Raw genomic sequence first — 21,341 nt, 5'->3', positions numbered from 1 at the left:
ATACGGGCTACGTGTGCTGTCTCCGGCCTGTTGCCCAGCTTCCACCAAACCCTGCCCATTCTTGCAGTGAGAGCATGGTTTTGATATTTGGGGGTTCTTTTGGACACCATGGATTGCTATAAGATTGACAGATGATTGACAGCCACTTAGGAGATCATTAATCCTTTACAAGTGAATTTCTTTTATTTTTTTATTATTTTTGGTTGTACTGGGTCTTTGTTGGTGCATGTGGGCTTTCTCCAGTTGCAACAAGTTGGAGCTTCTCCCCGTTGTGATGTGCAGGCTTCTTGCCGTGGCTCCTCGTGCCCTGGAGAACAGGCTGTAGGCACATGGGCACAGTAGTTGCAGCGTGCAGGCTCAGTAGTTGTGGTTCACGGGCTTCATTACTCTGCGGCATGTGGAATCTTCCCAGACCAGGGATCGAACCTGTGTCCCCTGCACTGGCAGGCGGATTCTTATCCACTGTACCATCATGAAACCCATACTCGTGAATTTCTTTTAAGTGGCTACAATTAATCAGCATATTTTATATTTAGAGTTTTGAGGGTTGTTGTTTTTTTAAGTAAAATATTTTTAAGGAACATAATTTCAAGACTATGTGAATCATGACTGTGTTGAGGACCAACCAACCATGTAGTGTCTCAGGTTTATTTACTTCTTTCATTGATTCCATTCATTATTTATGGCTGCAGTGGTTGGCAAAAACCAGCCAGTATGTCATCCCTCACAATCTTTGTGCGCCAGCTGGCAAAAGATTTTGAGTTTACTGTGGGGTTATTTTCTTTGTTACTCAATTTGTGACTATGGTAACCCACAGGTTGGTGTCTCATTATAACAACCCCAAAGTGTTAGGGATGGATTGTCAAAGTTTTTCTTTTGAGTTAGTTGCTGTTAAACATAGATATAGTCTAGAGTTAGATTCATAACTCTAAAAAAATAAAAGTGTTAGTCGCTCAATCGTATCCAACTCTTTGCACCCCCATGGACTGTAGCCCACCAGGCTCCTCTGTCCATGGAATTCTCCAGGCAAGAATACTGGAGTGGGGTGCCATTCCCTTCCCCCAGGGCTCTTCCCATTGACAGGCAGATTCTTTACCTCTGAGCCACGAGGGAAGTTAAACATAGATATAATTTGGCGTTGGATTCATAGCTCTAAAATGAAATGTTTTTTAAGTTTTTCTAAACTCTAGGCATCTTCCTTTCTTCTGTACTCAGCTTTCATTTCCTCTAATTCCTCAAGGTCTTCCCAAAACTCTCACAATAGATTCTGTTCAGGTCTGTTCATTTTAATGGCCTTTAAGTAGACAGTCTGGACTCGGGTTTGTTGTCTCTAGTTCCCTTGTTTGTGCTGTGACACTGGCCCCAGTGTGGATGAAACCATTGCTCTCGGACAGTGTCCAGGTCAGTGAACAAAATGTCAGACCCAGAATCAGCGACTGGCAATTATCATCAGCTGGGCCATGAGACTCTCCATCTACAGCAGGGAAATACTTGCTTGTTAGTTACAAATCGGTCCCTTGATGGAGACATATGTTAGCTTTACTTATACATTCCTTTCAAAAATCACTAGACTTTTAGAAATTCTATTCTGCTGGTGAAATTTGCATCGGCCTCATCCAGTAGACAATGCTGGTATTTTCCCCTATACCTGTTCCCTCTTTTTTCTTTACTTCTCAGATCACTGGGCTGCAAAAGCGATATTCTTCACATCTGCCCACTAACACGGATTTCCTTGAAAAATAGAAGAAAGAGAAGGGACATTATAGCAAAATGCTTCTTCTACCCATGTATGCTCTTTTAGAACCAGAGTGGTGTATACCACTCTCGAATTGTAGCTTCATTCTAACTGGAATTCTGAGGGTCTGGAAGGAAGGCCGTATCTTCAAAAGATGCTATCGGTGTTTGGAACCATTAAATTATACTTCATGAAAAAAATGAAAATTACATTCCCTGATGTAACTAGTAGCTACCAAAAAACATCAGCTGATTTGGAGTTGTTCTCATAATGCTTTTTATCAAAGAGTGACTTCTGATCTTTAAGCATTAGCCATAGTTCTTCAAATCTGGAGACAACGATTATGATAGGCAGTTAGTAAAAGATGGGACTTCCCTGGTGGTGTAAGGGATAGCAATCCACCTGCCAAGGCAGGGGACACAAGTTAAATCTCTGGTCTGGGAATATTCCACGTGTCTTGGGGCAACTAAGCCCGTGTGCCACAACTTTGAGCCCATAGACTAGAGCCTGTGCTCCACACAAGAGAAGCCAACCCAATAAGAAGCCTGTGCACTGCAACTAGAGAGTAGCCCCTGGTTGCCATAAGTAGAGAAAAGCTTGCTCAGCAATGAAGACCCACAGCCAAAATAAAGAAAGAAAGAAACTGCCAGTTTAGCTATGACACAGTAACTGGTTATTCCTCTAGTGATGCATGTTTGCTTCTTTAATAACAAATTTATGCTTTCTCATCCTGTATGCAAGTTTTTGGTGTACATTATAACTTTTCATTTCAATCCCAAACCATAGTAAAACATTTTGAAGACATTTTGAAGGTAATCAAAATCAACACTCAGAAATGACAATGCATATATCTCAAGTGTAGTGTCGAAGTGACAACAGTGTTGTAGTTATGACTAAGCTCATGCTCAGGCAGTGAAAACTTCCTTACAGCTGTCACCTGGCCAACCGTAGTTGTAAAATGCCAAGGCTGTTGACTGGAAGACATGCCATTTTCAGATTTATTAAAGTGTGGGGAAAGCATACATTTTTGAATTTATGAAATATGGGGATAATCCACAATCTAAGTTTGTAAAGTGACTGATGTCTCGATTAGAAATATTCAAATAGATGGTACTGCAAATAAATCATAGACTTGTGGATCTGGAAAAATACTGTAAAGGGTCACTGAAGAACCATGGCGGAAGTTAAGAGCATCGGCTCTGGAGCCAGATCACTGGGCTCTGTTACCAGTGGCCTTGGGCAGATGGATGTGCCTTGCTTCCCTCCTCTGTAAGACACACAACTTGTTTCTGAGAGGTGTTAATATAAGTGCTTAGACCAGTACCAGGCACATTGTAAGTGCTTGATAAGTGCTAACTAATTATTATTTAGATCTGCTTGGATAACCCTATCCTTTCTGCAGAATATATTGGTCAGTAGGACTGAGAAAAAAATAAACAGAGATGATGAGAAAGACGTCTTGTTCACTCATCTCCTTTTGTGAATATGAGGCACCAGGCCATAAGGCATCAGTCATTTAAGTGGCCCTCGACATAGCAGTCTTGCTGTGGATAATCAAAATAGTGTTCATTTAGTCTCAACTTAAACCCTCTCTAGCAATAAGAATAGATTCTAGACTCCTTCAAGATTGATAAGGACTCTTTCAGGGTAGGAAATTCTCCCTTATGCCTAATGCTTATCTTTTTTTAAGCAAATGCTGAATTTCTTTTTTTCTTTTCTTGTTGGGTCATTAGCAGAAGTTCCAAAGCAACTGGTTACCATATAAGCCAGTATGCTCTTAGATCACCTGCCATGTTTCATTTCATGCCCAGGTACGTGTTTGTCAAATGTGCTGAAATATTTGATACAACCCTTTCATCATCCTAACCCACACAGGATTAAAGCAAGCTGTTCTGGATAGAGGGTAGATATGCCTTCAGGTTCTTTTTCATCTTCCTCATTAGAACAGTTGAAGAGTTCAGATGCTTGGCCAGTGTACGATACCCTGATGTTTTGCGCAAGTAAGAACACTGACCGGATTCATGTCTATACTAAGGTAGGCATCATGCGGATTCTGGAAACATACACAAAGCTTCCTTTTTTCATGTTCCAATGGAGATCATTTTATTAGCAGTGAGGTGGGTAGTGAGTTCTTTTCCTCCTTAAAGCTAATTCTCAGATTTCTCTGTTAAATCTAAAGACAATGAGTGGCAAACAGCTTGGTAGTTAAAAAGTGCAGACTCTAGGGCCGGGGTGCCTAGGTTCAGATCTGTTACTGACTGCGGAATCTTGAACACAGTACCTAACTGCTCTGTGCCTGTTTCCTCAACTGTAAAATATGGAGCGGTCGTTGCCAGGACAAAATAAGCTGATTCCCGGGAGGCCCTTAGCACAGTGCCTGGCCCTGGTGAACTCTCACTCCGAGTCGCCTCCTGCACTGACCCGGCAGCAGCAGCAGCAGCAGCAGCATCCTTACAGAAGCCTAAGTCTGCCCACACATGCCGAGTAAACTCTGGGAAGGTTTAATGATATGACTGTTCATGGCCTGGGTTAGCAGCGCCCAAACTTTTCAGTTGCAAGACCTCTTAGCACCCCTAACATTTGCTGGGGACCCAAAGACCTTTTGTTTATTTAGGTTATGTTGTTGTTTAGTCACTAAGTTGTATCCAACTCTTTTGCAACCCATGGACCATAGCCCACCAGGCTTCTGGTCCATGGGATTTTACAGGCAAGAATACTGGAGTGGGTTACCATTTCCTTCTCCAGGGAATCTTCCTGACCTAGGGATGGAACCCCTGTCTCCTAAATTGGTAGGTAGATTCTTTACCACTGAGCCACCAGCGAAACCGCATGTGGGTTATATCTCTTGATATTTACTGTATTTGAAATTAAAATAGAAACACCTTAAAATACTTATCCAGGTGAAACTAGCAGTAATAGGGCTTACCTGGTGGTGCAGTGGATGAGAATCCGCCTGTCAGTGCAGGGGACCCGGTTCAATCCGTGGGTCAGGAAGATTCCACATGCTGTGGAACAGCTAAGCCTGCGCTGCACAACTAATGAGGCTGTGCTATAGAGACTGCAAGCTTCAACTACCAAGCCCACGCGCTGCAACTACTGAACCCCATGCACCTGAGCCGGTGCTCCACCACAAGAGAAGCCTGTGCACCGTCAGAGTAGCTCCCACTCAGCACAACCAGAGAAAAGCCCGGCGCAGCAGCGAAGACCCAGCACAACCAAAAATAAGTGAATAAGTAAATAAAAATGAACAAACTAGCACTAATAAATCCATTGCATACTTATAGAAAAAGCATATCTCTGTGAAAAATAATTATAATTTCCAAAACAAAACCAGTGTTTAGTGAGAAGAGTAGCATTGTTTTACATCTTTAGCAGTTTCTCCCGAAGGCATAATAGAAGACGGTGGGATTCTCAGATGTGCCTCTGCGTGGAAAACTTCCCTGGACATTCCTAAGAGAATAACAGTGGAAAAGGCAAATGGTGTTGCACTAGTATTATAAAACTTATGTCTCTCTGGATCTTCTGAAAGGGTCTTGGAGACCATGTGGGAATCTTTGGCCAAGGTTCACTAGTATGAGTATTTGAGAAAAAAAAATTACTGAGATTTATGAACACTTTTGCTTGATCTACTGTTTCAAACTTCTAATCTTTACAAGTATCATAAAATAGGATTTGTGAGTTTTTAAACACATGGGCCATTCTATTGAAATAATGTCATTTTAAAGATAAATTAGGTTGGGCCTGCCCAAACTCAATTATAGGTTTTCTGCTAAAACAAATAGATAACAGAGAGATGGTGTACCATGTAATAATCTTCAGTTCTAACTGAATATTAGAAGATATGCTAGAAGATTAGGAGACGGCTAGGATCATGAATACCAGAAGCTCCAAGCAGCCTCCGCTCTGGGACCACTGCCAAGAGTGACATCAAGAATGAAGATAGGCAGGACAAGTTTCCCTTAAAGGCTTCAGGCTTGGTCCGTCATGTTGAACTTCTAGACTTGGGGAGCACCAAGAAGCCCTCCGCTCCTCTAGAGACAGATCTAAGTGTCTGAGCCACCTCCTGCCCCTCGTGAGACCATCACCTGAGAATAACAGAGAATGGCTCCCCCAGGGCCTGGAAGGTCAAGAACCCAGAAGGCAGGCCCCAGGCAGAGCACACACATGAATTCAGAAGCCCTTAAACTTCTTACTGTGTACAGTGAAGGCTCTGCATCCTGGATCATCATGTCAGGGTATTTCCTCCTCTGGTGGAGACTGGAGAGAAACTGCAGATGGCAGAGGGTAGAGTGTGCCTTCGTTGTAGTTCAGTTGCTAAGTCGTGTCTGACTCTGTGACCCCATGGACTGCAGCACGCCAGGCTTCCACGTCCTTCACCATTTCCCAGAACTCTGCTCAAACTCAGGTCCACTGAATCAGTGATGCCATCCAACCATCTAATCCTTTGGCACCCCCTTCTCCTGCCCTCAATCATTCCCAGCATCAGAGTCTTCCAATGAGTTGGCTCTTCGAATCGGGTGGCAAAGTATTGGAGCTTCAGCTTCAGCACCAGTCCTTCTAATGAATATTCAGGGTTGATTTCCTTCATGATTGATTGGTTTGATCTCCTTGCTGTCCCAGGGATTCTCAAGAGTCTTCTCCAACCCCATAGCTTGAAAGCATCAATACTTCGGCGCTCGGCCTTCTTTATGGTCCAACTCACATCCATACGAGAACGCCCTGAGCAGTATGAAAAGCGGTGTGCCTGCCACCAAGCAAATATCACAGCCACCTTCCTGACCTCTCAACAGTCTCGAGTGCGTTTTTACCACTCTTCTAAATGCTTACGTGTCCCCGTCCCATGAAACATTATTCAATCAATTTTCTAAACTGGAGACACTAGGCAGGTGAAATGTCAACAGGGATTTTCACAGGAGAGTTCAGAAGAAAGCTTTTCTCTTCACCTCGCTGCTGCTAAGTCGCTTCAGTCGTGTCCGGCTCTGTGTGACCCCATAGATGGCAGCCCACCAGGCTTCCCCATCCCTGGGATTCTCCAGGCAAGAACACTGAAGTGGGTTGCCATTTCCTTCTCCAATGCATGAAAGTGAAAAGTGAAAGTGAAGTCGCTCAGTCGTGTCCAACTCTTAGAGACCCCATGGACTGCAGCCCACTAGGCCCCTCCATCCATGGGATTTTCCAGGCAAGAGTACTGGAGTGGGTTGCCATTGCCTTCTCCTCTCTTCACCTTAGGAGACCTGAAATAAAATCTAGAAACAGAAATTCGTATAAAAACCCCCATTCAGTGCCTGAAAGAACACCCTTTAAAAGAAAGAGCAGTAACAGATGTTTAGCATCTTATGTCATGTTAATAGTATACCTCTAAACTGTTCACTTCAGCCAGAACCCCACGTCTGATGGGAGTTCACTTCAGCCAGAACCCCAGCCAGAATAACAATTACACATCTGAACTTTTAATCACTATGTAAGTACTTCTTGTGTATTTTTCTTTCCCCAAAGTGATTGTGGTAACTGTAACATTTCTTTCTGGCTGAGAGAATTAGACAGAATATGGGTTAAACTTTTGTTTATACAGTAGATTTCTATATACAGAGATTCTTCTTTCACTTCATAAAAGAAATGCTTCATGTTTGACTGATGACACCTCTCTCCATGGTGTGGTTTACCCTAGACCAGATGTAGCGGGGGCTTTCAGAGGGCCTGGCCCCCTCCTGGGCTCCGTATCCTCTCAGTGGGGGCAGTACGGGTGGAATCTTGTCTGGAATGAGCTGCCTCAGTTTATCAGTGTAGAAGACTGGGCATGAAATGCAATAATAGCATTCTTTACTTTTAAAGTAATTATTAGTGCCTACAGACAAAATGGATTAATACTGCCTTCCTCATCTATAATCAGGATGGAAACCAGATGAACTGTAATTTCATTCCTTTGGATATAAAATTAGACCTGTGGGAAGATTTACCAGCAAGCTTTCAGCTGAAACAAAATCGCTCCCTGGTAAGAACCGTCCTGCATATTTGTTCTGAATGAAAATTTGTTGAGTAATTTTAAAGACCATTTTTGAGTTTGATAAAAGCAGAGCAGCTTGTGGCCTGCTGCAGAGTCAGATCACTGGGTGCTCTTTAATCAGTCCAGGCAGTGCCTATGAATTTACCAGGATAAACGTGAAATCTGTTACCCTGGTGAACGATCACACCTCGGGTTGCTGTTTCTGTGGATAGACTCATCCTCACATCATTTATTTTCTCATTCACAGGATTAGCAGCTGTGAGGTTGGAATCTGACAGAATCACACTTTATCTTTGTAGGTTCAGTTCTAACACTGACGAGCTCTGAGAGCGGGGATAACACCATGTGGGGGGACTCCATTCCTTATGGGAAGCACCAGGGTGCAGCCACAGGCCACGTGCCTGCTGGGGAGGCCTTAGTTCTGATCCGTGCTGATTGATCTTCACTGCTAAGGAGGGTCAGCGTGTGTGGGGGCTGAGCCAGCATGCATCATAGTGCTGTTTACAAGAATACAGTGATGATGTTTTTGCATTTGAGCAGAAATGAAAACATTGGCCGTGGTCTGCTGCACCCATCTTAAAAGAAAAGGTAGCCGTGAGTTGTTTTCTTTGGTGTCATCTAATGCTGATGCTCAGATTACCAGAAAATAGCCAATTATGTATAACTGACTAGTAAGGAAGAGTAACAGTAGCCCTAGTGAAATGTCCCAGATTTATTATGGACGTCTTTTTTCCCGCAAGAGTTTAAGCAGTCAGATACAAACGATGCCCTGCCACTGTCACCCCCACAAGATCCACTGCCCCCAAAATCCAGTTTTGCCTTGGCCACTGTTGGGGTGTGTGCGTTTTTGGTGTCAGTGAGCACGTTACTGCTGTTGGTCTCTGCGCGTGAAGGACATGTGCCGAGTGTCCTAAATGGTGTCTGTAGAGAGCTGATGGCTTGGAAGGGACCTCTGCAGAACAGGCCATGGATGGTTCACAACAAAGATAGGAAAACTGCATCAAACTGAAGAAAACCTTAAACCGTGAGACTCAAAGCCTGTTTGGGGTTATAATAAAACATCCGTTTTCAGATGCTATACGTAGCCTCGCTTTCAAAGGAAGATGCCTGGCGAACTGTACACTCTTTTCATTATCTCATTTTCCACCAGATCTTGAGGTTTGTTCGAGAATGGAGTAGTCTAACTGCCATGAAGCAGAGGATCATCAGGAAAAGCGGGCTGCTGTTCCGCAGCCCAGTTCTGGCTCTGGAAGAGATCGCAAAGCAGCAAACCAAACCAAACAGCACTAAGAGGTGAGCGCTGCCTTTCTTCATTTTGCATTTTACTGTTTGTCATAGTTATTTCTCTAGGAGTGTCAGACATTTTATGTAACCACTAACAAAATTCTGATGGATTAGGAGAATATGATACATAAAAAGACAGCGTATTTTGTAGCAATATAATTAGATATTTTGTGAATTTGATCACATCTGCTGGGGAAAATCAAAGTGTCTGGATCTTGCTCACTATGAGTCCCGCTCATCAAGAGAGAGGCCAGACTCACAGGTTGATCGTGCTCTTGGGACGTGAATCTTGGGTGTGACACAGCGCGGCAGCTGCTTCTGTTTGATGTACCACCGCCCAAGTAGGCTGTGCATGTGTGCTCAGTTGCATCCGACTGTTTGTGACCCCACAGACTGTAGCCCACCAGGCTTCTCTGTCCATGGGATTTTCCAGGCAAGAATACTGGAGTGGGTTGCCATTTCCTCCTCCAGGGGATCTTCCCAACCCAGGAATCGAACCCGTGTCTCTTGTGTCTCCTGCATTGACAGGCAGGTTCTTTACCACTGCGCCACGTGGGAAGCCCCTACTAGGGGAAGGTGGCAGTTAGCATGCCCATGGTTGGAAGCACAGTAATAGGAAAGGTTTCACCTTCATCATGACAGGTGCCTTTCAAATCTCTCCACGCTCCCTTTCTTTTCTCAGCAGCAGCAGCAGCATCTTTGCCTCACAGAGACATCCCCTTGTGTGATCTGAGATCCCCAGTCTCTGCAGACTCTTTGTCAGCATGAAGCAAAGATACTGAGGAAAAGCGGGCGGCTGTTCTATAGCCCAGCTCTCGTTTCGGAAGAGATCACAAAGCACCGAACCAAGCAGCATGATTGGCAGAAGAGGCCCTTTCTTTAGCTCTTGCCATCTCCATATACCTGTAATTTCTCTTCATCCTCACATCCAGCATTTTTATCATCTCTAGCTTTTTCCATGCACATGGGTGACAAAAATCCATGAACTGTATCCAATACAGTTGCCTAAGTACATTAAGTCCTCATGCTGTGAAGACCTCTTCTGCTGTCTCAAAATATCGTATGTGAGAACACGGAAAATCGTTAAGGGTAAAAATAGGTGTATTAAAAGGTTGTTGTGTTCAGTTACTCAGTCTTGTCTAACTCTTTGCAGCCACATGGGCTGCAAAGCTCACTGTGCTCTTCTGCCCATGGAATTTCCCAGGCAAGAATACTGGAGTAGGCTGCCATGCCCTCCTCCAGAGGATCTTCCCGACCCAGGGGTTGAACGCACATCTCCCACATCTCCTGCATTGGCAGGCAGATTCTTTACCACTGGTGTCACTTGGGAAGCCTTTAAAAAAAAAAAAGGATGGAGACACAAATATATGTAATTGCTATTAGTGACATAGTGTCGGGAAAGATAGCTTAGGAACTGCTATCAGAGGTTTTTCTAATACATGGTTCTCAGCTGGAGGCAGTTTCTTCTGTGGTTGCAATCTTGGGGGTCATTTTTTAGATTGTCACAATTAGGGGATACAGCTGCAACCATCTATTGGGTTGAGGCCTGGGGTACTACCAAAAATCCTGCAGTGAACAGGGCCACTCTTCCAAACAGTTAGCTGTTTCACAACGTCACTGGTGCCACTGCTGACTCTGGACCATATGATTAGGGGATTTATGGAGACTGTAGGGACTTTATACTTCCTGTTGAGATTATAGACTCATGTGACTAAAAATAAAGCAAGGAACCATACATGAATGAAGGAGGTCAGGTATAAAACTAGAAAAGGATGGAGTAGGGGGTAAAACTATAGCAAATTAGAAAGTAATAACCTATCTGCTAAGTCACTTCAGTCGTGTCCGACTCTGCGACCCCATCCCTGGGATTCTCCAGGCAAGAACACTGGAGTGGGTTGCCATTTCCTTCTCCAATGCATAAAAGTGAAAAGTGAAAGTGAAGTCGCTCAGTCATGTCTGACTCTTCGCGACCCCATGGACTGCAGCCTACCAGGCTCCTCCATCCATGGGATTTTCCAGGCAAGAGTACTGGAGTGGGGTGCCATTGCCTTCTCCGAATAACCTACCTAATGTCACACAAATCTAGATTTAAAAATTAAACACTGTATGAGTCACGTAAAGCCCTTCAACTAGTTGGATTTATCCATGAGCTGCCAGTTTTGGACTCTTGCCTCAACTCTTTTGTACTGGTTGGCTTTTCCCATGCCTATGTATTACTTTATATAAAAATATACATACACACACATACCTACACACAGATAACAAAAAACACACCTATTTTGTTTTTCTCAATACTTCCTCCAGCCCTCTCCTTTTCATTTTTGTAACCATAGTCTTAGTTGAAGTACTGGTCTTCTCTTTACACAATCATAATTCCCTTCTTAACTGAATTTACAGCTCATTCCAGCCACTTCTAACACATCCTATTATTTCTTCTCCAGCAGACATGGAAGCACCACCTAAGAAAGACAGCTGGTCAGGGTGTAAAAGCAAAAGTCATAAAATCAGTGCAAGCCTAAGTCAGATACACAGTATTATTTATAAATATTATATATAGGTGATCTATTAAAGATAGAGCTGTGTTAAGAAGCAATGGAGTAAGTAGTCAGATTTGTATTTTTTAAGAGCTCCCCCTGTCCCCAGTTGAAAGATTAGACTGAAAGGGCAAGACTTGAAGTGGGAGACAGGTGGCATTAGCTTCCGGTTGCTGCCCTGACAAATTACCCCAAACTTAGCAGCTGAAAATAACAGGAATTTATTATCTCTCAATTTTTTAAGTCAGGAGCCTGAGTTGACCCTACTTGTTTCTCTGCCCTGGATTTTATAGACTGAAAAAAGATACTAGCTGGCTAGGTTCTTAATGATAGTCTGGGAAGGATACATTTCCACATTTATTCAGGTTGTTGACTGAATTCAGTTTCTTCTGGCTGTAGGACTTTGGTTTCCTTGCTGACCATTGACAGGGGGGCCACCTTTTGCTTCTAGAGACTTTTTTTTAGTTCTAGCACATAGGTCCCTATGTCTCAGAATCAGCAATGATGTGTCAAATACTTCTCATGCTTGGAATTAATCCCTTTCTGTTTTGTTTTGTTTTTTGGAATTGCTCCCTTTCTTAAGGTCACCTGATTAGTAACCTTAATTACATCTGCAAAATCCCTTTGCAACATTACCTGGGTGAGTGTTCAATTGAATATCAGGAGATGGGACTCCTAGACAGAGATATGTTTAAATTACAGTTGACCTGGAAAAAAAAGATAGGGGCTTATACTGAGGCATTAGAAATGGGAATGGAGGAGAGAGAATGAGGAGAGGTATTGAAGAGGTAGATCCAAAGACCTTGGTCACTAATGAGAGAGAGGTGGGGGGAGAGAGGGCTCCAGGGACATGGACTTAGCAGAGCCAGGAAAATGAAACATGTGCTTCTGCAGAGAGTGATGATAGAGGAAGCATGCTGATTCTGGCTGTAGAACCGCAGTCACAGTGAACTGAAGTGTGTCTCTCTGAAAGCAGGTGTGAAAGGGGCAAGACAACAGCACTGAATTGGAAGTCTGTATGGGCAACAGATGCCTTACCCTCTCATCATCCTGCCAGTTTACCTTCTGTTGTTGTTCAGTTGCTAAGTCATGTCCGACTCTTTGCAACCCCATGGACTGCAGCATGCCAGGCTTCCCTGTCCTTCACTGTCTCCCAGAGTTGGCTCAAATTTTGTCCATTGAGGCAGTGATGCCATCCAACCATCTCATCCTCTGTTGCCCCCTTCTCCTCTTGCCCTCAATCTTTCCCAGCATCAGAGTTTATTCCAATGAGGCAGCTCTTCACATCAGGTGGCTAAAGTGTTGGAGCTTCAGCTTCAGCATCAGTCCTTCCAATGAATATTCAGGGTTGATTTCCTTCACAATTGACTGGTTTGATCTCTCTGCAGACCAAAGGACTCTCAAGAGTCTTGTCCAACACCACAATTCAAAAACATCAATTCCTTGGCATTCAGCCTTCTTTATAATCCGACTCTCACATCCCTTCATAACTACTTGAAAAACCATAACTTTGACTATACAAACCTTTGTGGGCAAAGTGAGATCTCTGCTTTTTAATACGCTGTCTAGGTTTGACATAGCTTTTCTTCCCAAGAGCAAGCGTCTTTTACTTTTGTGGCTGCAGTCCCCATCCACAGTGATTTTGGAGCTCAAGAAAATATAGTTTTCTTTCCAGAGAAACTATACCAGAGAGGCACCCGTCTTGGAAACAAGAGGCTTAGTGGAGACAAAGAGAGAAGTGTTACGCTAGAAACTACACTCCCTAGATCCCTCTATTGGCTCAGCTGCCACACCAACAGCCATATTTTAATTTAGAGTAGGCAAGAAATTAGAGGAGTCATCTCTGAAAAGATGGACTAGCCTCAGAATGAAGACAAAGATATATTAATTTGGGGGAATTCTCCCAAAAGCAATAACTAGATCTCCCGGTGTGATTATTTGTCCACTCGTTTGCAGGCTACACCCAAGCTCAGAGGTTGCAGTCAGCTTTTGAGCAACTCACTCCTAAAGCCAATATCACCAGCCATTGTTTAGGTTCCTAAGTGAGTTCCCACTTGTTGGAGGGCAGGCCTGATTCAGTTGGAAACCTATGGGTTTAGAATGCCAACTTTTTATCATATAGCCATAGCTGTATCTTGAGCCCAGCACTGTTCTCATTGGTGCAGGCCACTTTCCAACTCACTCCTCTCTTATTGCAAAACTGCCATGGTCCATCTTCCACACCATCCTCATCCCAGAATTACTTCAGGAAACAACATTCTTCCTTCACTCTTTGTCAAAATTGGGATTCACCATAATCCGTTTGAGAGTTGGTATGCTTATGAACTTAGCAGACCTCAATGGAAAATTAAATATTGGTAACACAACTACGTTTGAAAAGTTGTCAACAACCCACTGTGAGGCTGGTTGATCTGTTTCTTGTAGTTTCCAAACATTTGTACTTAAACGTCTCATAGAGAAGCCAAAGGTTATTTTCAGTTCTTAAATCTCTGAATAAATTTCTCTGCATCTTTTAAAGTTACCGAATTTTCTAAGCTTTTAAACATTGAATAATACCATAGGCAAGGCTTAATATCTCATTGCCCCTCAAAGCTAGGAAGCTTTTAAGTTCATTTAGAATCTTCTGGAATACTTTAGCAAAATGGTTTTGTGGAAGGAATAAAATGACTGAAGAAATGGTGTGTGTGTGTGTGTGTGTAGGAGGAATTTAGGAGGTAAAGGGCAAGTTAAATAATACTAAAAGAATTCACTCTGATTACTTTTTGCTTCAAAAAAGACACACAAGTAGAAATGCAAACATGTGAAAAGATAGTCATCACTCCTCTTAATAGGAGAAATTCAAATTTAAAGCTGTAACAACAGACCAGTCACCGTTAGCAGAGACGTTTTTAACTGCAATGCCTTGTGTATGAAAGTGTACGGGACTCTCACCCACTGCTGGCGGGGTCTGTCAATTGGCAGGGCCTCCCAGGTGGCTCAGTGGTGAAAGATCCACCTGCCAATGCAGGAGATGCAGGTTCGATCCCTGGCTCAAGAAGATCCCCTGGAGGAGGGCATGGCAACCCACTCCAGTATTCTTGCTGGAAAACTCCTTAGAGGAATTTTTAGAGGCAAGAGGTCAGAGGAGCCTGGCAGACTACAGGAGGTCACAGAGTCAGGCGCAACTGAGCACTATATAAGTTGGTACCAACCAGAGAGAACAATGTGTCAGACTCTATCCAAACTCAGAGCACCCAGCGTCTTTGACTTGGCACGTCTGCTTCAGGGAATTTATTCTACAGACAGTTCTTATATCGAAAATAGGGATATTTGAGATAGGACTGTATATTACAGCATTATTTGGGATAGCAGAGTCTAGAACAACCTAAATGGGCATTAATCAGAGACTAGTTAGATAATGAAATAACATGAAACCATTAAAAGTATAGAGCGATCTTCTGTGTGCTAATATGGGAAGATCTCCAAGAATGTACCTTTAGGCAAAAAGAGCAAGGTGGAGATTAGTGTACATTATTCTACCTTTAGTTTTTCTTTAATTTTTATTAGACTGTAGCTACTTTACAATGTTGTGTTTCTGCTGTAAGCAAAGTCAGTCAGTTATATTCATACATATACATATAGCCTCTCTTTTTTCCCACTTAGGTCACCACAGAGCATTGAGTAGAGTTCTCTGTGCTGTATGGAAGGTTCTCATTAGTTATCTACATTATACATAGTATCAATAGTATATATATGTCTGTCCCAATCTCCCAACTTATCCCACCCCCTTTCCCACTCCCTTGGTGTCCATGTTTGTTGTCTACATCTGTGTCTGTATTTCTGCTTTGCAAATAGGTTCATCTGTCCATTTTCCTAGATTCCACATATATGCATTTATATATGGTATTTCTTTTTCTGACTTATTTCACTTAGTATGACAGTCTCTTGGTCCATCTATGTCTGCAAATGGCAGGCTTTTTCCTTTTTATGGTTAAGAAATACTCCCATTATTCATGATCTGAGCCACAGTCAGCTCCTGGTCTTGTTTTTGCTGACTGTATAGAGCTTCTCCATCTTTAGCTGCAAAGACTATAATCAATCTGATTTCAGTGTTGACCATCTGGTGATGTCCATGTGTAGAGTCTTCTCTTGTGTTGTTGGAAGAGGGTGTTTGCTATGACCAGTGCGTTCTCTTGGCAAAACTCTATTAGCCTTTGCCCTGCTTCATTCCATATACTCCAAGGCCAAATTTGCTTGTTACTCCAGGTGTTTCTTGACTTCCTACTTTTGCATTCCAGTCCCCTATAATGAAAAGGACATCTTTTTTGGGTGTTAGTTCTAAAAGGTCTTGTAAGTCTTCATAGAACTGTTCAACTTCAGCTTCTTCAGCGTTACTGGTTGAGGCATAGGCTTGGATTACCGTGATATTGAATGGTTTGCCTTGGAAACGAACAGAGATTATTCTGTCATTTTTGAGATTGCATCCAAGTATTGCATTTTGGACTCTTTTGTTGACCATGATGGCTACTCCATTTCTTCTAAGAGATTCCTATCCGCAGTAGTAGATAAAATACGTGAACCATGAACTTCCAGATGTTAAAGCTGGTTTTAGAAAAGGCCGAGGAACCAGAGATCAAATTGCCATCTTCCACTGGATCATCGAAAAAGCAAGAGAGTTCCAGAAAAACATCTATTTCTGCTTTATTGACTATGCCAAAGCCTTTGACTGTGTGGATCACAATAAACTGTGGAAAATTTTGAAAGAGATGGGAATACCAGACCACCTGACCCACCTCTTGAGAAACCTATATGCAGGTCAGGAAGCAACAGTTAGAACTGGACATGGACCAACAGACTGGTTCCAAATGGGAAAAGGAGTACGTCAAGGCTGTATATTGTCACCCTGCTTATTTAACTTATATGCAGAGTACATCATGAGAAACGCTGGGCTGGAAGAAGCACAAGCTGGGATCAAGATTGCCAGGAGAAATATCAATAACCTCAGATATGCAGATGACACCACCCTTATGGCAGAGAGTGAAGAGGAACTAAAAAGCCTCTTGATGAAAGTGAAAGAGGAGAGTGAAAAAGTTGGCTTAAAGCTCAACATTCAGAAAACTAAGATCATGGCATCTGGTCCCATCACCTCATGGGAAATAGATGGGGAGACAGTGGAAACAGTGTCAGACTTTATTTTTGGGGGCTCCAAAATCACTGCAGATGGTGATTGCAGCCATGAAATCAAAAGACTCTTACTCCTTGGAAGGAAAGTTATGACCAACCTAGATAGCATATTAAAAAGCAGAGACATTACTTTGCCAACAAAGGTCCATCTAGTCAAGGCTTTGGTTTTTCCAGTGGTCATGTATGGATGTGAGAGTTGGACTGTGGAGAAAGCTGAGCACCAAAAAATTGATGCTTTTGAACTGTGGTGTTGGAGAAGACGCTTGAGAGTCCCTTGGACTGCAAGGAGATCCAACCAGTCCATCCTAAAGGATATCAGTCCTGGGTGTTTGTTGGAAGGACTGATGCTGAAGCTAAAACTCCAATACTTTGGGCACCTCATGCGAAGAGTTGACTCATTGGAAAAGACCGTGATGCTGGGAGGGATTGGGGGCAGGAGGAGAAGGGGACGACAGAGGATGAGATGGCTGGATGGCATCACCGACTTGATGGACATGAATGACTTTGAGTAAACTCCGGGAGTTGGTGATGGACAGGTAGCCTGGCATGCTGCGATTCATGGGGTCACAGAGTTGGACACGACTGAGCAACTGAACTGAATACTCCATTGTATATATGTACCACATCCTCTTATTCATTCCTCTGTTGATAGACATTTAGGTTGCTTTCATGTCCTGGCCATTGTAAATAGTGCTCCAATAAACATTGGGATATATGTATCTTTTGGAGATATGGTTTTCTCCCAGTATATGTCCAAGAATGGGATTGCTGGGGTCATATGGTAGTTCTATTTTTTTTTTTTTAAAGGAGCCTCCACACTGTTCTCCACATTCCCACCAATAGTGTAGGAGGGTTCCCTTTTCTCCATACCCTCTCCAGCATTTATTGTTGTAGATTTTTTGATAAACACCATTGATCAGTGTGAGATGGTATCTCATTGTAGTTTTGATTTGCATTTCTCTGATTATTAGTGATGTTGAGCATCTTTTCATGTGCCTCTTGGCCATCTGTACGTGTTCTTTGGAGAAATGCCTATGTAGGTCTTATGCCCATTTTTGATTGGGCTGTTTGTTTTTTCTTGATACTATGCTGCACGAGCTGTTTGTGTATTTTGGAAATTAATCCCCTTGTTGGTTGCTTGGTTTGCAAATATTTTCTCCCATTCTGAGGGTTGTCTTTTCATCTTATGGTTTCCTTTGTCATGCAAAAGCTTTCAAGTTTAGTCAGGTCCCATTTATTTATTTTTGTTTTTAAAAATAAAAAAATGTAATGGAGAGTGACTGCTAATGACTGTGGGTTTCTTTCTGGGTTTATAAAAATGTTCTGGAATTAGATAGTCATGATATTATTAGACGTCATTAGATGATCATGATGTTATTAGATGTCATTAGATATTCACGATATGAATATACTGAAATGCACTGAATTATAAACCTTAAATGGTAAATTTTATGATATGTGAATTATATGACCATAAAAATATAGAGAAATAAATTAAAGGTTTGCACACTCCTGTGCTCAGTCGTATTCAACTCTTTGTGACCCCATGGACTATAGCCTACCAGACTCCTCTGTCCATGGCATTTTCTAAGAATACTGGAGTGGGTTGCTATTTCCTCCTCCAGGGAATCTTCCCGACCCGGGGATTGAACCCATGTCTCCTGTGTCTCCTGCATTGCAGGTGGATTCTTTACCACTCAGCCATCAGGGAAGCCCCCATATTAAAGTTATACACCTTTACAAAGAAAAAATGAACTGTTTCTAAAAGGATGTATTGAAAACTGGCAAAAGATGTAGTTTGGAGAAGTGGGGAGAAAATGATGGGAATGCAAGGGAGTCTTATTATTCACCACATACAGCAGTGTGTGCCTTTAAAATTCTGAAATATGCATTTGTATCACCTAATCAAAAATACCATACTTTATAGAAAGGGAATCTGTTAATTATTAAATATACTTTAACAATATAAAAGCAATTTAAGAAATTGTACCTATAAACTGCACAATTCCATTGTGATTTAACTTTGGTTTTATTGTCAAGTTACCAAATAAAGTATTTGAGAATATGAAGAAATGCATGTTAGAGTAATTTTTAAAGAAAACTGCAATTTTTAAAGAAAAGTGTAAACCACTCAAGAAAGTAGGCCATGCTAATTAGAAGGAATTAATTGGGTAATTGCATTTCACCTACTTAAAATCCCCCATCACCTGTAATTGAAGTAACTTTCCTCTCTCCTTCCAGTCCCTAAACCATTATGTGGTATTGATAGTGTTGTGTAACAAGATTCTGAATCCCTCATCAAAAATGGCTTTATTTCAGTGGAGGATTCCATAAACCCTGTATGAGCTGATAATAATGGAAGCAACCTTGAGATTATACACAATGCGATTAATTAAAGAGAATAACTTTATCCAAATACGATGATACACTATTATAACTGATTAAGGTGATATGAGGAGCCTTGAAGAGAGGCCAAGAGGGAGGTAAAAATGCAGTTAGAGATGTTCTGCATGGCTTGGCAAGCAGTGGCACATGAATTTGATCATTTCTTATTCCCACACCCACTCCTTTTCTCCCTTGAGTGAAAATTGGTCCAAAGGATATTGACTGACTCTTGAATTTCTTAGAAAAATAAATCTTCAGAAAACTTATTTGACACAGAGAGATGTGTTTACCACACATGGAGACCAATGTAGAGGAAGAAAATTCCATTCTCTAATTTAAGTATTAGCATGATGAATAGACTTATATATTCCTTTTTCTCCTACTGCTTTTGCAAGGAGCAATGTGAACATGAAATAGAGAAACTCTCAAAGGATATCCACTTCACATGTATTTGTTTCAGATATATAACGAAAGAAGATGTTGCTGCAGCCTCGATGGACAAGGTGAAGAATGACGGAGGCCATGTCCGACTGATCACAAAGGGGCCCAGGCCAGGGAACCCTTCTACAAAGTAAGAGGTTTTTTACTTCTTAGGCATAGTGTTACTAAGGCTCTTTCTTTAAATGAATGTATTCATTTCTATAACAATAATTTACCTCTGTGTGACCACTTTACACGTTACAAAAAGCTTTCACAATGTAATAGCTCCTCTGTCCTAGCAACGCTGTGAGGCTCCTGATGCCCTTATCTTAGAAATTAGAGATCAAGAAGGTACCTGAGGCCAAGTGGGTTATGTGACCTGTCCCAGGCTGCCAGATACTAGTACTGAGGTCCAATCTGGGCTCTGTCCCTCAGTCTTGAGTTCCTTCTATCATAAAAAGTTTCTTTTAACGCTTCTAACAGCAAGGTAACTATTCTAACTCCCATGCAGGACTTTTCAACATTCTTAAGTAATGTCCCTTTTCCTTTAGTTTAACAAAGTGAGCTTATGTCCTGCCATGTTTCATCTCTAATTTTAATTCTATCAACTCCGAGTTTACCTGTAAGGAGGCACGTATGTAGCAAGTCTCCCATTCTAATTCCTATCAGCACTGTTGGTTCCCTGGTTCTGCCACCGAATGGATGTGAACAGTCTGTCTCCTGAAGGCCAGCAATATTCAGATGTTCACGGAAGTCTTGGTAATGGTCTCCTGGTCCTAATGAAGTGTGTGACCCAACACATTGAGTGAGCAGGGTAGCCTGTCTTTTCCCAGACTGAAGAAGCATTTTCTAACTTTTTATTTTCCATCTTCTCCAGATGCCTCAGAGTCTGTGTAACTTGAAGACATCTAAGTTACAAAGAGAGGCAGCGTGTTTGTATTCAAATTAATTTTTCTGAACACACCATTCTTTCTTTTCCTTGGTGTGTAACAGAGTGCTGACTACAGCTATTAATATTTCATTTCCCCAGTGAATCACAGAATCTGCATGCCCTATGTTTACTGTTTGTCAGCACAGAAACTTTGAAGACCTTTAAATGAAGTAACAATGATTTAAAATAGAGTAAGCCTTCATTAATTACCTATTCAATGTTTTGCCCCTTCTAGAGAATTTCTTGAAGATGGAGAAAGTGTCCCATTTCTAAATGCCTGCACAGCCCACAGTGATCTCACTCTGAAGGCTTCTACATCCAAAGGCTATTTGCAGGCTGTGGATAACGAAGGAAATCCACTTTGCCTTCTCTGTCAGCAGCCCACTTGCCAAACTAAGCAAGAGCGTAAAGCAGATGCTTGGGATTCACGGTTCTGTTCTCTGAAATGTCAGGAGGAGTTTTGGATTCGATCTAATAATAGTTACCTGCGAGCCAAAGTATTTGAAATTGAACATGGTGTGTGTCAGCTGTGTAATCTGAATGCACAAGAACTCTTTTTACGTCTGAGAGATGCCCCTAAAAGTCAGAGGAAGGGTCTTCTGGATGCTACCTGGACCTCAAAGCTCCCATTGGAACAGGTAAATTTTAATCACTGACTGATAGAGACAGCATTGCACTGTGATGAACATTGACTCACTTTCCTCTTAAAACCTTTTTAATATGAGAACTTTCAGATACATTTACAAAAGCAGAATAATGAACCCACACACCTGTCACCTGACTTTACCAACATTTTGCTATTCATTTTCATGTCTCCTTCACTTCGATTCTTTTTCTCTCCTGGAATTATTTTAAAGTGGATCTCAGACAGCATTTCATTTCACC

At 42.1% G+C, this 21,341-nt stretch overlaps 1 protein-coding gene across 5 annotated transcripts in view; it reads left to right on the top strand.

Annotated features, from left to right (window-relative positions):
• ZRANB3 (zinc finger RANBP2-type containing 3) overlaps positions 1-21,341 on the top strand; it is a 264,527-nt gene that overhangs the window by 237,195 nt on the left and 5,991 nt on the right. For all 5 annotated transcript variants that reach the window (XM_065931454.1, XM_065931453.1, XM_065931455.1 and 2 more), the window contains 5 exons: positions 3,679-3,770; positions 7,626-7,727; positions 8,890-9,032; positions 19,566-19,676; positions 20,692-21,094. In XM_065931454.1, the coding sequence (XP_065787526.1) occupies positions 3,679-3,770; positions 7,626-7,727; positions 8,890-9,032; positions 19,566-19,676; positions 20,692-21,094 (851 nt within the window). The remainder of the gene's footprint in view (positions 1-3,678; positions 3,771-7,625; positions 7,728-8,889; positions 9,033-19,565; positions 19,677-20,691; positions 21,095-21,341) is intronic.

This window comes from Muntiacus reevesi, chromosome 3 (assembly GCF_963930625.1).
Source record: "Muntiacus reevesi chromosome 3, mMunRee1.1, whole genome shotgun sequence".
Classification (NCBI taxonomy): domain Eukaryota; kingdom Metazoa; phylum Chordata; class Mammalia; order Artiodactyla; family Cervidae; genus Muntiacus; species Muntiacus reevesi.
Note: the sequence above shows the minus strand (reverse complement) of the source record. Positions and strands in the feature narration are given on the sequence as shown.